We start from the raw sequence: 15,146 nt of genomic DNA, 5'->3' as shown, positions 1-15,146 counted from the left end.
CGATGTTCAAGGTTCCAACTACATACTGGAAGTCCTGTTTTGAGCTGATTCTCACACTTATTTTGGATATGACCCATTTTGAAACTTCAAACTCTAGTTAATCTTGAACTGAAATTTCCAATCTCTTTATCACTTTATAGATTTAAAAATTTAGATCTTTTATTTGCATTTTGTCTAAGCCTTGAGTCCAAGCATAGTTCAGACTCAAAATGAGCCTCTTCCACTTGTCTGAATCAAATTCAAGTGCACAGTTTCAACTGCTTGTTCAAGCTCCTCTGAAAGTCCTTGCAAGTTTTAAGTTATCTCAAATTTGGTTTGAATTTTGTTCCAATTTTCTTTCATTCATTTTGACCTTAGGAGTCATTTTGAATTTGTCAGCTCCTCTGCACATGTTCAATCAAGTTTCAAAAGTCGTCCACTGCTCTTGTTTTCTTATTTGGTTCTCATCCCAAATATTTTTGTTTTCCCTTTGAGTTCAAAAACAGGTCCAAGTTGTAGTAATTATTTTCAACCCGAAAATTCGCAGCCTCCCGGCGTCTCCCCCGTTTATTAGGGGAGAAAAACTACGAGAAAACTGTTGGCCTTCCCACCAACGGAATAAAGGCATGTGCATGTGGTAGAGTGCCCTCTTTTCGAGCACACCTCACGGCCGTATTTTTTCTTTCCCACACGGCCAATAAAGGCGTTGTTGCATGGGTCTTTGACGAGGTTACCTGTTACAAGAAGAAGAGCAGTCCGCTTTTCCCCCGCCCGGGGGGTTATTATAAATCATTTACCGGGACCCCGCGCCCAAAAGAAAAAGGTTATACTTACAACCAGGCTCGCCTGGCCTCGCCGTGTGCGTTCGAAAACCGGTTCCTCCTACCACGCTCACTAAAGGCCGTTGCTTAGGTGGTTGCCTGTCCGCTATCACGCATGTTCGAAGACAAGGGGCGTGCTGGGTCGCCTCACTTAACCGCTCAAATAAGTGTCGTGCCGGTTGCCACCTCCTACCACGCTCAAATAAAGGCGTTTGCATATGGTAGACCGCCGAACCCGCAGTAGTCGAGATAAAGGAGGGCGTGAGGTTTGCTCGCTTACCTCAACAGTAGGTGTCGTGCCGGTCGTTGACCCCTGCCTACCACGCTCAAATAAAAGGGTGCATAGGTAGACCGCCGGCCCGCACACGTTAGTCGACAGATAAGAGGGCGAGGGTTGCTCGCTTACCTTCTCGTAGTGTCGCGCTAGTTGCCCTTCCTACCACTCAAGGAAAAAAAAGCGTGCATATGTGGACCACTTAAACTCGCCACGCATGACGAGGTAAGAGAGCAAAGAAGGGAGGCGACTGTCCGCCGACTCGTCGTATGCGTTCGGACCGGGGTCCCATCCCACCATGCGCAATAAAGGCGTGTATAGGCGGTTTTTCTGTCCGTCGTTACACGCATCGAGGACGGAAAGCCTGAGTTTAGAGGTTTTATTACTTTGGCGCCGACGGACCGGCGCGTCGATGAGCTCGCGGGACCGAGGCGAGGAGAGGGTAGGGAAGCAATATTATTTTGTATATTAACTTAATTTTAATTATAATTAATATAATAAATAATTTAACTAATTATAATTAATATCATAATTAATAATTAATTAATAATTTAAAAAATAACCTAATTAATTATGATTTTAAATTTATAATTAATCACATATAGAAATTTAATTTTTGTTTAATTAATATAATTAAAAAATAACTAAATTATAATTATGCTTTGATTAATTAGTAATTAAATTTTTACTAAATTTAAAATTAATGTAATAAAATCTTTTTTTTTTTGAAATTTACGGGAATTTGGCCGGATGGTGAGAAAGTTAACCTCCACAGCAAGCGTCGCTCCCTTGTTCCGAAGTCAAAAAATGCTCAGTGAAAGCTTCCGGTCGTGACAGATAGGCGGTCAACACGACAGCGCGGCTATCACAGACCAGTAATACTTAATTGCAAGACTAGCACGAAAAAACCAAACTTCCACTTCTCTTGCTTCCGGTCAAATTGTAACATTCCTCTCAGACAAGAGGAGAAAGTCGTCCGCTTATCGGATTGATTATGTCTTGGAAAGTGCGGTCGAACAGCCCGAAGAGCGAAGGAACCGCCGAAAGGGAGAAAGTTCTCCGCTACAGGCCTCTCCAGAAGCGATACACCGATTCTGCTATCCGATCCCCCGACTCTGAGAAGGACAAATCTCGATGAGGCGAAAGTCTGGTCGTGTAGAGCATTGGTTGAACGGGAAAGGATGAGTTCGAGGAAGAGAGGCTGGAGACGGAAAGAGGGTCAGCAGGAGAAGCGCGGCTTCGTTTTCTTCAGAGCTATTATAACGAATCATAATGAGTCGTCTCGGCAAATCGTGGGAAGAAGTGACGCGAGATCGTGATTCGAACGATGCGACGATGCGGATCGCGGGGAAGGCGACCGACGTGCGAAATGGCAGAGAGGTAAGGATTCTTGGTTGGTTTTTTTTTTTTTTTTTTGCTGTAGGGGTCAACAATAGGCATGCATATGCTTGGAATATTGGAGACAGAAAAGCACTTAAATTTTTAATTTGCAATTCTTTTTTATGAGTAGTTGTCTGTACTTTAACACGTGTTTTGATGTATAGATGAATATTGATATTATTACACGTTAATTACCAAACGAAAAAAACCATAATGTGTAAACTGATTTTTAATCCTAAATTGTTTGCCCAAACAGTTACAAAAGATTTATTATTGCTTATTGCCAAACTGTTTTTCAGAAATTAACAACCGCGTCGTTGTTATCTATTGATTCTCCTGCTTAATTAATAACCTTGTGCAATCCAACAAGGGCCATAGGATGATGAATGATCAGAAACCAAAAGCGAAGCTAAATAAAAGATACAAAAAATAAATTAATTAATTAAATCGGATTTTTCAGATTACCCAAGCCTTTATATTCAGCGTCCTATTGCATCTCACCTGACTTAGAATCTTTCCAAGGACTTGCTTCCATACAAACATAACTTATTGATTAAAAGCAACCCTTGGATACTTCATATCTTCTGCTCGATCTGGCGATCAAACGCGATATAATTATGACTGGTTCTCTGCACACACAACGCTGCCAAGGACATATTGGCACCATCAAGAACGCGAAGAGCTCTTCTCAATCCTCCAATAGTAAAGGTCCACATAGATGCCCGCGGTGTCAATTATATTAACTTAACCCATTAAACCATACAATATAAGAACTAAAAGTTACAACAATTCGGAATCATAACTAGAGAGGACTGCATTTTTATATGACCTGATAAGTTTCAGGTGCGTATGTAGCAGCGGACTGGTATTGCGTGACTCCCTTTCCCGCTCGAGATCCATGTAGTCCATCTTTGCACCAACACCAATCCCGACCTCTGACCTTATGAATCTCGTGGATCCGACCGGTTGTAGAAGAGAACCTCTCAGTAAGCGTCATCTTACCCGAGTCAATGTGAGCCGATATCCCGATGTTCCTCACCTTATCCAACGTATCCTTCCACCAAGCCTCCTTCTCCTCCTTGGTGCGCGGCCAGACCCGCCGTTGAGGAACCCCGCCATCCCCGCAGGCTTCATCTTCGATACAGAAAAGGAGATGGCTGGAAAACGGCACCGCTTCTCCAATTCGCCCCCGGCGTAGTGTACCAAAAGTACGAATGAGAATGGATCTTTGTTTTCCTAACCATTCTTTTTAGTCCCGATACCAATAAGGAAAAGGGTTATTTATAACAAAGTTTTTGTGTTGTTGATTCCTAGGTGTAGTGCTTTTTCCCCGATGCCACCTATTGGTACTAAATGAAGTAGTATTGACCTACAATACAGAACCTATAGATGTAACCTTTCGCTCAATACTAAAATCTAGAATTGAAGCATCTAAGGCTGCATCAATCGAATTTCATATCTATTTTAATGTAAGTTTTATTTATTGCAAGATAAATATTCATTTTTTCATTATGGGCATTATTCTTGTCATTTGTAATATGTTTTAGATGTCTAGTCATGCCTAAAATATTCAATTTTTACATATATATACATTTATAGATCTCTTTTAATGTTCATATATATATAAATGATGTAGATAGATTTTCCCTATTTAGTTGCTGCATAAATTCTTGAATGATTTATATGACAGCAATGTTTAATTTCATATAGATTATCTCAATGGAATATTATAAATATTAATCTTGCATGTCATATTACCTTCTCGCTATCGCAATGGTAAACAAAATTAGCAAGGAAACTATATGCACGTGCATAACAAAGAAAAACTGGGGGAAGGGAAAACTCAATGGCAAAGCAATATCAAATTGTTCAATTGTGAAACTAGAAACAAATGGCAATAGTACTAGTAAAATAGAACAGAAAAATGTTTTTTTTTTTTTTACTTGAATGAAAAGCCTTCATTCTTCATCTTCCTCGTGGAATCGCAGGAGCTTTCCTTCAGGTAACGACACCATTAGCTGCATCCTCCCCTGCTTCTTCTTTCGCTTTGGAATTGCCAAAATTTTTTTTGGGGGGGGGAGTTTGCAGGCGTTGGAGCCGCCACCAACGCTGGAGAAATGGGAAGAATCCCTAAAAATGGCAAGAAAGATGCACGGTGCCTATTTGAGAGCTTATTAACGAGTTCTGCCTCCTCAACCTTCTCCAAAAGGATTTTCACTTGCCCTCGAAGCAGCGATTCTCCAGAACCTGGTGTTTTATTTGGCAGAGATCCATACTTCATTACAGAAGAAAGGGGAGTTTTCTCTGTTGCAACGCCATTGATTGGGGAGTCGTTTGAGATATCTTGAACGCTCCCCAATCAATGGCGTTGCAACAGAGAAGACCTTTCCTCATCTCTCGTCATTCCCATTGTTTATTGACCTTTCCTCTTCTTGTTTAGTCTTCGTCTCTGAAGAGGAATTTAACTTTTTAAACAACCAAGCTTATTCTAGTACCATTATGAAATAAGTTTATGCCAGCAGAATAATTTACTGCCTTCAAATTTCCCTCCAGATGATTTAAGAGAAAGGAGAGAGTTGCAGCTATTTGTCCTGGTTGGTTCTCTTTTGAATTTTATTCCTTTATTTTGTGTAAAAATAAGATGAGAACTTGTAAATAAGTAGGTTGAAAAATAACTATTACAGAAAAATAAATTTGGAAACCAATCTTTCATTTTGGAATTCAAAATTAACTACACAATATAAATCAAAATGTTGTTTATGAATCGTTAGATTGTTCTAGATGAAAAGCAGTCATCCATGAATTGTTGGGTTATTGTAAATCGAAAACAATTGTTTATGGATTGCTAGATTGTTGTGGATGGAGAGCTACATTAATACAAATTGCTGATTTGCTATAGAGGGAAGGTTTTGACCATGGATTCATAATTATTTCAACACAAACCATAAACAAGCCAACAAACACCTTTCTCCCATGTCATCAAAGTCATTTAAAAGTGGGCTCGTTTGGGGTCCAATGAAATTTATATACAAAGAAAAAAAATTGGACCATATTTGCTGGAGCACACTAACTCAATTCATTCCTAAACATCAGGTGATCTGCTGAGTTAAATTTTATGAGAGAAAATGGAGTCAATGTCCTACAAGATGTTCTCACAAGAAAAAAAAAAAAATAGAACTCATGTCACAAAGATGGAATATGATGGCAAGAATATTTGATGACATTCGCAACCATGAAAAAAGATCGTTACCTGAGGGTGACTCTTCTATCATTGCCTCGGCCTCTCCATCATTGTTTTCATATGATACAATGTCCTCAGTGTCAGGCAAGTTACCATCCAAAAAGTGATTCCTATTATAGACTGCCAATCCATCTGCTACAACAAAAGAGAATTTATTTTTAATATAAATAGTCATTAAAATTTGAAAATCATATAAATGGCTTATAAAGCAGACAAACTGCTGGGAAACAAAGAATACAAGTAGTGTTGCTCGATGAACAAAAATGCCTCGTTAGCATTTAACGTTAGAATATCATCTAACAACATAATTATCATTAAAAATAAAATTGATTGATTTGCCAAATCTTAAGCAAACATATTTCTAGTTAGGGGCCGCTTGATGTGATGTATTTTGAGAACATGAACTTTATAAATGATAAGAGAAATATAAGATATTTTGATTTTCAAGCATTATTTATTTGGATAAATTAAATACAATGAAACAAATGCATTTTAAATGCTGAGTAAAACACGGATGAGCTAATGAAGGCCTCTTCTTTCTCATTCTCTTCTCTTTGAGAACAACATTGGCGATTAAATTAATCCATATCACAACCATTAACACAAAGGTTTCATTTGCTAATATTGTTGGTGTTGGCTACCTTTTCAAAGCCCTCACCCTACTACGTCCACCCCAACCAAGAAAAATCCCTTGACCCCACCTTCTCCGACATCCTTTGCCATCCTTGAAATAAGTTCATAGTCCATCCTACAAATGCTCAAGTGAGCAACGACACAGAAAACCATTAGGATAAAGGGTAGCCATAAGAGGGACAAACCTATTGAGATATGAGAGATTGAGGGCATCTCCAATCCAGAGCTTGAGGGGAGAGAAGAGAAAAGTAATTACAAAGCCTTTAATGTCGAGGAACTAGGCATTGGGGCCACAATGGAGGGCTATCTGGGTAGCGCTGGCATGGTAGCAATGCGAAGCTATCTGGGTAGCGTTGGCATGGTAGCAATGTGAAGCTTGGTGGTAAGAGCAAAGGGGATAGGTATGCCATGGTCATTGTGAAGATTGACGAGGAAGAGAAAACATGACAGTTGCGATGACGAAGATGTCAACGTGGTACTTGATGTACTACAAAGATAATTTGTTGCAATTAGAAAAGAAATAAGTAGAAGACAAAGGGCCGACAACAGGCTGGTCACATGGTTGTTGAGGAGGGCAAGAGCACCATCAAAGGATATGGGATGAGGGGTTTTCTTCAAGAGCGAATGAGGTCAATGATTGGTCAGGCGCAGCAATGCATTTGGAATTCAATCAATATGGGAGAATTTGAGACACACAAAATGCGGCTTTTGAGAATTTCATTAAAAAAAATCTGCATATGCTTTGCTTCATACCAAAAACTTGAAAAATAAAAACCCATGTAATCTTTGTATTTTGTACCTTTAATATTGGAACCTAAAAACCCTTTAATGATTTTTTGAGTTGAAAAAAAAAAAGAATAAACATGTTGCAAACAAAAAACAATACATTTTTAAATGAGCGGTTATCACCAATAGTGATTACAAAGAGATCAATTAACTTATTTAAGACTTGTTATTGACAAGTTTATTATTCATTGCTTTAAAAAAGTTGCCAAAAATAATATTTGATTTGAGAGGAACACGCACAACAACATCAATGGCTTCATGAATAGGGAGAATGAACTTTCTAAGCAATTGGCTTATCACCATGAGACTATGAGAGTAATGATGACTATAAAAAACACCAACAGAACATAGCAAAAGAATATCAAAAGAAGCTAACTGCTAATTGATACCTAATCCCACCATTAAAGATGCATGATTGCAAATGTCCTTATTTATATTCCATGCCATTTCATCACATTATTAACCAAACTAAGATATTCATATCTTTTAAGAAATATAGTTGATATATATTATGAAAGGAAAACATAAGAAATAAAGATGAAATGATAAGCAAGAAAAAAAAAAGAGCACAGCAAGTGATGCAACTCATTGAACCAATTTCAAAATGGCGACAATGTTAAAGTCAAGAAAGAACCCAGGAAAATCATTTCATGAATTTAAATTGTAATTATTTTTATTAGTATTTTTAGAAATTATCCTTTTGGATAGTAAAGATTATATTTCAATTAGATGATAAGATTAGATTTGAATTTGTATTATAAGATAGGATTAACTTTCAATTTAAAAGGGTATGGAGAATGTTGCTTGTCATTATTATGAATTGAAATGATTTTATTTTCCCTAAATCCCTCCTATCTCCTTTAATTAACACTCCACATAAGAATACCTATTTCCCATCTCTTCCCTCTCATTCCAATCACTCTCTAGACTTTTATCTCACAATGTCAAAATTACCAAGGCTGTGTAACTATCTATCCTAGAACAAAAGGGAATAATTGAGTCTTCTCCTCGATTTTCCATCTGCTCTTCCTAGAACAAAAGGGAATAATTGAGTCTTCTCCTCGATTTTCCATCTGCTCTTGAGACTAGCTCTCAATTACATAAGAGAATCAAGCACATTTCCAGATGAAGAAAAGCATCTAAAACGAGCCCTACACTTAACACAAGCAATTTTGCATGAGGAAATCATCAAAAAGAGGACCTACAATTACACAAGCAAATTTCCAGAAGGAAATAATCTAAAAGAAGACCTACGCCTATAAGATCTCAATCAATTTGATATAAGAACTGAAATCCAAAAGTAAACCCTAACCCAATAGAATCTTCTTACCCCTTAACTCAATTTTATAAAACATCATGCACATTTCCAAATGAAGGAAAGCATCTCAAAAGAGCCAGGAGCTCTTCACTTACACAAGCAAGTTTTCTGAAGGAAATCATCAAAATGGAGACCTACACCTGCAAAAGCAAATTTCGAGGAGAAAATGATCTAAAAGAACTACACCTTCAAGATTTTAATCAATTAAATATCGGAGCTGAAATCCTAAAGGCAAACCCTAACCCAATTGAATTTTCCTACCTGCTTACCTCCCGTTATTTTAACCAATTAAAACCAACCCTAAATAACCCCCACCAACCGCACAAGCACACCCAAAAAAATACAGTAAATAATTTACTATTGGAAAATAAAAAAAAGAAACACACACACAAAAAATAACACTTGCTTCCCATCCTTTCTACAAACCCAAAACAACCACTTCCCTTCCACAATCCCAATAAAAAAAAAAAAATTAAAACTCTAAATTTGATACCTAATCTAGAAACCTAGCAAAAATCCTTCAAGACTTAGATCAAATTGAAAGATTAGGGGCATACATCAAAATAGGACGGATTCAGTCAAGTAAGATAGATAACAATAAAAGTTGGAGTGGACCTCACATCTATGACAGCCAATCCATGGGGGTTTGACTTCATTATGCAATAGAATTTAATATGTATTGAACTTGGTCATTTTAATACTATGAGGTAACTACTCAATTTTTCATAGAAATCCTATCAGGAAAACTCATACAACTCAATAGTGCAGAATAGCACATGTTATGGCACAAAATGTGTAGTGTAGCCCCGTGTTATTCCATTGGTCAGCTGTGGAGAATGAAATGATGCATGCTTTTTGCATTATGCATGGGCAATAGTGTATAGCCACCATTTCGTGCCTTTAATTAATTTATATGATTTAGAGTTTAAAATTAGTATTAATATTATTTATAATTTATTTATTAGCTTTATCAGATTTTAATTTACACTTATTATGGCATCAAGGCAATATGCAAAGCTCTTGGCTTCATTTTGACATGCACACAAGGGCTCGCTCTCGTTGATCTCACCTTTGATGAACAAAGAAAGTCGAGCTCTCACCTTCAATCCATAAAGGTTTCCAAGGCTTCTATAAAGGAGAAGGGCTCTTGTTTTCGAAGTTCTCACTACTCTTACCTCACATGATAGCTTCAACCTTCTTACTACTCTCTCCTCACACAAAGGCTTCAACGTTCTCATCACTTTGCCTTTGACACAAGAAGCTTATAAGGTTTCAACTCTTGGTTAGCACGCTCTTGACACAAGATTTGTGGATTGCTTGTTATGATTATTCTTATTTTATTAAGTTGTGTAATAGGTTCTTTTTCTAGATATTTAGTACAGTTAGGTAGTGTGAAAAGTCATTTCTCTTTAGTAGTTTATGACATATAAAATCTCTTTAGTTTTATCTCTTCAAGTGGTGTGTTAAGTCATAATCTTTATAAGATCCCTCATTACAGTGTTTATGGCATATTAAGCCTCTTTAACTTCATCACTTAGGTACCTAAAAGAATATCGAATTTAGGTCAAACTGCAAAAAGATCCGACATGGATGTTCTTACCAGACATTTGCAAGAGGATGTACCCTCATGTGTGCTTTTTGCTGATTATATTCTTCTAGTTAATAAGACTAGAGAGGGAGTTGAAGGTAAACTCGAATTATGGAGGTCAACCTTAGAGTCTAAAGGTTTTAATTTGAGTAGATCTAAAACCAAATACATTGAGTGTAATTTTAGCAGTAATAGATCTAGTGGAGGTTTGTGACTTTGAGCGATCAAGTCATTAATAAATGTACTTGTTTTAGATATCTTGGGTTCATTGTTCAGAGTGAGGGTGAAATAGATGGGGATATTATTAGTAGAATCAAGATTGAATGGTTTGAAGATAGAGGATGCTACAGTTTTGTTGTGTGATAGAAAAAGTTACCACTCAAATTTCAAAACATTAAGGTGTATAAATTTTATATGATGGATGGTGAGACCTGAGGATTCATGGATTGCATCTGGGCACCACACCACCCGCCTCTGCCTTATGAAATCTCGTGATCTGACGGTGTAGAAGGAGAATCTCAGTAAGCCGTATACTTAACCCGGAGCATAATGTGAGCCGGATTTATCCCGATGTTCCTCACTATCATCCACGATCTTCCACCAAGCTCCTTCTCCTCCTTGGTGCCCGGCCAGACCCGCGTTGAAACCCCCGATCCCGCAGCTTCATCTTCGTACAGAAAAGGGAGATGGCTGGAAAACGGCACATTCGCTTCCAATCTCCGCGGCGTAGTGTAACAAAAGTACGAATGAGATGGATCTTTGTTTTCCTAACATTCTTTTTAGTCCCGATACTAATAAGGAAAAGGGTATTTAAACAAAGTTTTTGTGTTGTTGATTCCTAGGTGTAGTGCTTTTTCCCCGATGCACATATTGGTCTAAATGAATAGTATTGACCTACAATACAGAACTAGTAGTAAACTTTCGCTCATACTTAAATCTAGAATTGAAGCATCTAGGCTGCACTAATCGAATTTCATATCTATTTTAATGTAAGTTTTATTTATTGCAAGATAAATATTCATTTTTTCATTATGGGCATTATTCTATAATCTTTTATAGATGTCTAGAGTCATGCCTAAAAATTCAATTTTTACTATATATAATCATTTATAGATCTCTTTATTATATATATATATATAATGTAGATAGATTTTCCCTATTAGTTGCTGCATAAATTCTTGAATGATTTATATGACAGCAATGTTTAATTTCATATAGATTATCAAAGAATATTAATAATATTTATCTTATGATTCATATTACTTCTCGCTATCGCAATGGTAAACAAATTAGCAAGACAATATCAAGTGCAATAACAAAGAAAAACTGGGGAAGGGAAACTCAATGGCAAAGCAATATCAAATTGTTCAATTGTGAAACTAGAAAAAATGCAATAGTACTATAATAATAAACAGAAAATGTTTTTTTTTTTTTTTATACTTTTGAATAAAAGCCTTCATTCTTCATCTTCCTCGTGGAATCACGGGAGCTTACCTTCAGGTAACGACACCATTAGCTGCATCCTCCCCTGCTTCTTCTTTCGCTTTGGAAATTGCCAAATTTTTTGGGGGGGGGGGGTTTGCAGGCGTTGAGGCCGCAGCAACGCTGGAGATATGGGAAGAACCTAAAAATGGCAAGAAAGATGCACGGGCTGTTGAGAGCTTATTTAACAGAGCTCCTCAACCTTCTCCAATAGGATTTTCACTTGCCTCTAGCAGCGATTCTCCAGAACCTGGTGTTTTATTTGGCAGAGACTTATACTTCATTACAGAAAAAGGGGAAGTCTTCTCTTGTTGCAACTGCCATTGATTGGGGAGTCGTTTGAGATATCTTGAAACGCTCCCCAATAATGGCGTTGCAACAGAGAAGACCTTTCTCATTCTTCTGTCATTCCATTGTTTATTGACATTTCTCTTCTTGTTTAGTCTTCGTCTCTGAAGAGGAATTTAACTTTTAAACACCACAGCTTATTCTAGTACCATATGAAAAGTTTATGTCAGAATAATTTACTGACATGGGAAAAAGGGTTTGTGGCATTGTTTATGTTGTGAAATAATTGAATCCATGGTCAAAACCTTCTATCTATAAATCAGCAATTTTGTATTAATGTAGCTCCATCAAACAATCTAGAATCCATAAACAATTGTTTTCGATTTACAATAACCCAACAATTCATGGATGACTGCTTTTATCTAGAACAATCTAACGATTTCATAAACAACTTTTGATTTATATGTGTGTTATTTTTTATTTCCAAAATGAAAGATTGGTTTCCAAATTTATTTTTCTGTAATAGTTATTTTTCAACCTACTTATTTACAGTTTCATCTATATTTTTACACAAAATAAAGGAATAAAATTTCAAAAGAGAACCAACCAGGACAAATAGCTGCAACTCTCTCCTTTTCTCTAAATCATCTGGAGGGAATTTGAAGAAGTAATTATTCTGCCTGATAAATTTATTTCATAATGGTACTAGAATAAGCTTGGTTGTTTAAAAAGTTAAATCTCTTCAGAGACGAAGACTAAACAAGAAGAGGAAAGGTCAATACAATGGAATGACGAGAGATGAGGAAGGTCTTCTCTGTGCAAGCCATTGATTGGGGAGCGTTCAAGATATCTCAAACGACTCCAATCAATGGCGTTGCAACAGGAAGACTCCCTTCTTCTGTAATGAAGTATGTATCTCTGCAAAATAAACCCAGGTTCTGAGAATCGCTGCTTCGAGGGCAAGTGAAAATCCTTTTGGAGAAGGTTGAGGGCAGAGACTCGTTAATAAGCTCAACTACACGTGCATCTTTCTTGCCATTTTTTAGGGATATTCATTTCCACGTTGCTGGCGGCTCAACGCCTGCAACCCCCCCCCCAAATTGGCAATCCAAAGCAAGAGAAGAAGAGCAGGGGAGGATGCGCTAATGGTGTCGTTACTTGAAGGAAAGCTCCTGGTTCCAGCGGAGGAAGTGAAGAATGAAGGCTTTTCATTCAAGTAAAAAAAAAATTTTTCTATTCTATTTTACTGTACTATTGCCATTTGTTTTATGTTTCACAAGAACAATTTGATGTTGCTTTGCATTGAGTTTTCTCTCCTTCAGTTTTCTTTGTTATCACGGCATATAGTTTCCTTGCTAATTTTTGTTTACCATTGATACGGAGAAGGTAATATGAATGCAAGATTAATAATTATACAATATCATTGAGATAATCTATATGAAATTAAACATTGCTGTCATATATATTCAAGAATTTGTCGCAACTAAATAGGAAAATCTATCTACATCATTTATATATATCTGAAAAATTAAATCTTATAATGATATTATAGAAAATTAGATATTTTTAGGCATGACTAGACATCTAAAACATATTTCATATAAAATAATGCCATAATGAAAAAATGAATATTTATCTTGCATAAATTAAAACTTACATTAAATTATGATTGGAATTCGATTTGATGCAGCTTAAGATGCTTTCAATATGATTTTATAGAAGCAAGGTATCTATAGGTTCCTTGATTGTTAAGGTCATACTCAATTAGTAACCAATAGGTGCATCGGGGAAAGCACTACACTAGGAAATCATAACCAAAAACTTTGTTGTAATAACCCTTTTCCTTCTTGGTATCGGGACTAAAAAGAATGGTTAGGAAAACAAAGATCCATCTCATTCGTACTTTTAGTACACTACGCCGCGGGGCGAATTGGAGAAGCGGTGCCCGTTTTCCAGCCATCTCCCTTTTCTGTATCGAAGATGAAGCCTGCGGGGGATGGCGGGGGTTCTCAACGGCGGGTCTGGCCCGCACCAAGGAGGAGAAGGAGGCTTGGTGGAAGGATACGTTGGATAAGGTGAGGAACATCGGGATATCGGCTCACATTGACTCGGGTAACATGACGCTTACTAAGAGGATTCTCTTCTACACCGGTCGGATCCACGAGATTCATAAGGTCAGAGGTCGGGATGGTGTTGGTGCCAAGATGGACCTGAAATAATCGGTAATCAGGACTGAACTTCCTATCCCGTTGCGCGAGGAAACAGTAGGGTTAGGGTTGCGATTTTGGGTGGAGGCGAGGATTTGAGTGCGATCGGCGACGCGGGTAATGAGCAAAGGATTTGAGGAAGGTTTTGAAGTGAGGTGGATCTTGTGAAAGGGGAGCACGATCATTGACCCGAGTTTCTCACGCGCGAGCGCTTATCAGAACTTCAAATTTTCCTTCAACTGGAGCAACTTCTCCGACCGCGTGCTGCGGATTGAGATCATCCCGGGGCCTGCGGAAGGCAAAGCTGAAGGTGAGGATTGTGCAAGCATCTCGGATTGGGCCCGACATCGCAATCGCAGGAGGGAGGACATGAAGAAGTACAAAGGTTACCAACCGTTTTAGAGCATCAATTTTCCGATTTGCAGATTAATTTGGCTATCTTTTGCTTTATTTGCTGTAATGATGATGTTTGTTTTCTCTTTCCCCCTATTCTTTTCTTCTCTTCTCCAAGCTACCACCTTAATTCATAATTATTTCAACTAGTTTACATAATCACATCACTACTATTCATTACGATTCATAAAAAATCTGATCATTTCACATACCTGCAATTTGTTTCCCTTCTTTTAAAATTTCTACAAAACTCCCTTTCACTGAAATATACAAAATTCCATTGAACCAAAGAATCACTGTTTGCACAAGGAAATTCTGCGAATTGCTGGCCCTTGACCGCTTTTTTGCTACAGTCCAATGAACCTAAATCCCGAACAATTCTACAGTCCCGCAAGAACTTCACTGAAATGCCTTCAGTTTCTCTACACAGCTGATGGTGGAATAGGGATTTTCAGACTTACTTGTGAAATAACTTCAGAACTCCACTGTACCGAATTCTCTCACAATATAATTCTCAAGTCTATCCACGATTATGCAGATTAAGTCAAGGGGAAGTGGGTCCCACTTCAATCCTTTTCCAATGTTATAACCAACCCTCAATTTCCAATCCGTTTCCACTAACGTGAAAGCCAACGGATGCCTTTTTGGATGCCTGATTGGGTCTTACACAACATCTATTTCATTCCTTTTGCAACTTTCTAGAAAATAAACTGAAAACAAATATCAACTATTCTCCAAGTAGAAGCTTATTCTAGA

At 37.5% G+C, this 15,146-nt stretch overlaps 1 protein-coding gene across 7 annotated transcripts in view; it reads right to left on the bottom strand.

Moving 5' to 3' along the window:
• Positions 1-15,146, bottom strand: part of LOC110106655 (elongation factor G, mitochondrial-like) — a 53,612-nt gene that overhangs the window by 15,240 nt on the left and 23,226 nt on the right. For 4 of the 7 annotated variants that reach the window (XM_028697799.1, XM_028697801.1, XM_028697797.1 and 1 more), the window contains one exon: positions 5,705-5,830. The exons of 1 other annotated variant lie outside the window; for it this stretch is intronic. In XM_028697799.1, the coding sequence (XP_028553632.1) occupies positions 5,705-5,830 (126 nt within the window). The remainder of the gene's footprint in view (positions 1-5,704; positions 5,831-15,146) is intronic. 2 more of the 7 variants (XM_028697802.1, XM_028697798.1) reach the window with 1 other exon arrangement.

This window comes from Dendrobium catenatum, unplaced genomic scaffold (assembly GCF_001605985.2).
Source record: "Dendrobium catenatum unplaced genomic scaffold, ASM160598v2 fragScaff_scaffold_998, whole genome shotgun sequence".
Taxonomy (NCBI): domain Eukaryota; kingdom Viridiplantae; phylum Streptophyta; class Magnoliopsida; order Asparagales; family Orchidaceae; genus Dendrobium; species Dendrobium catenatum.
The sequence above is the reverse complement of the archived record's forward strand: the minus strand, read 5'-3'. Positions and strand labels throughout refer to the sequence as shown.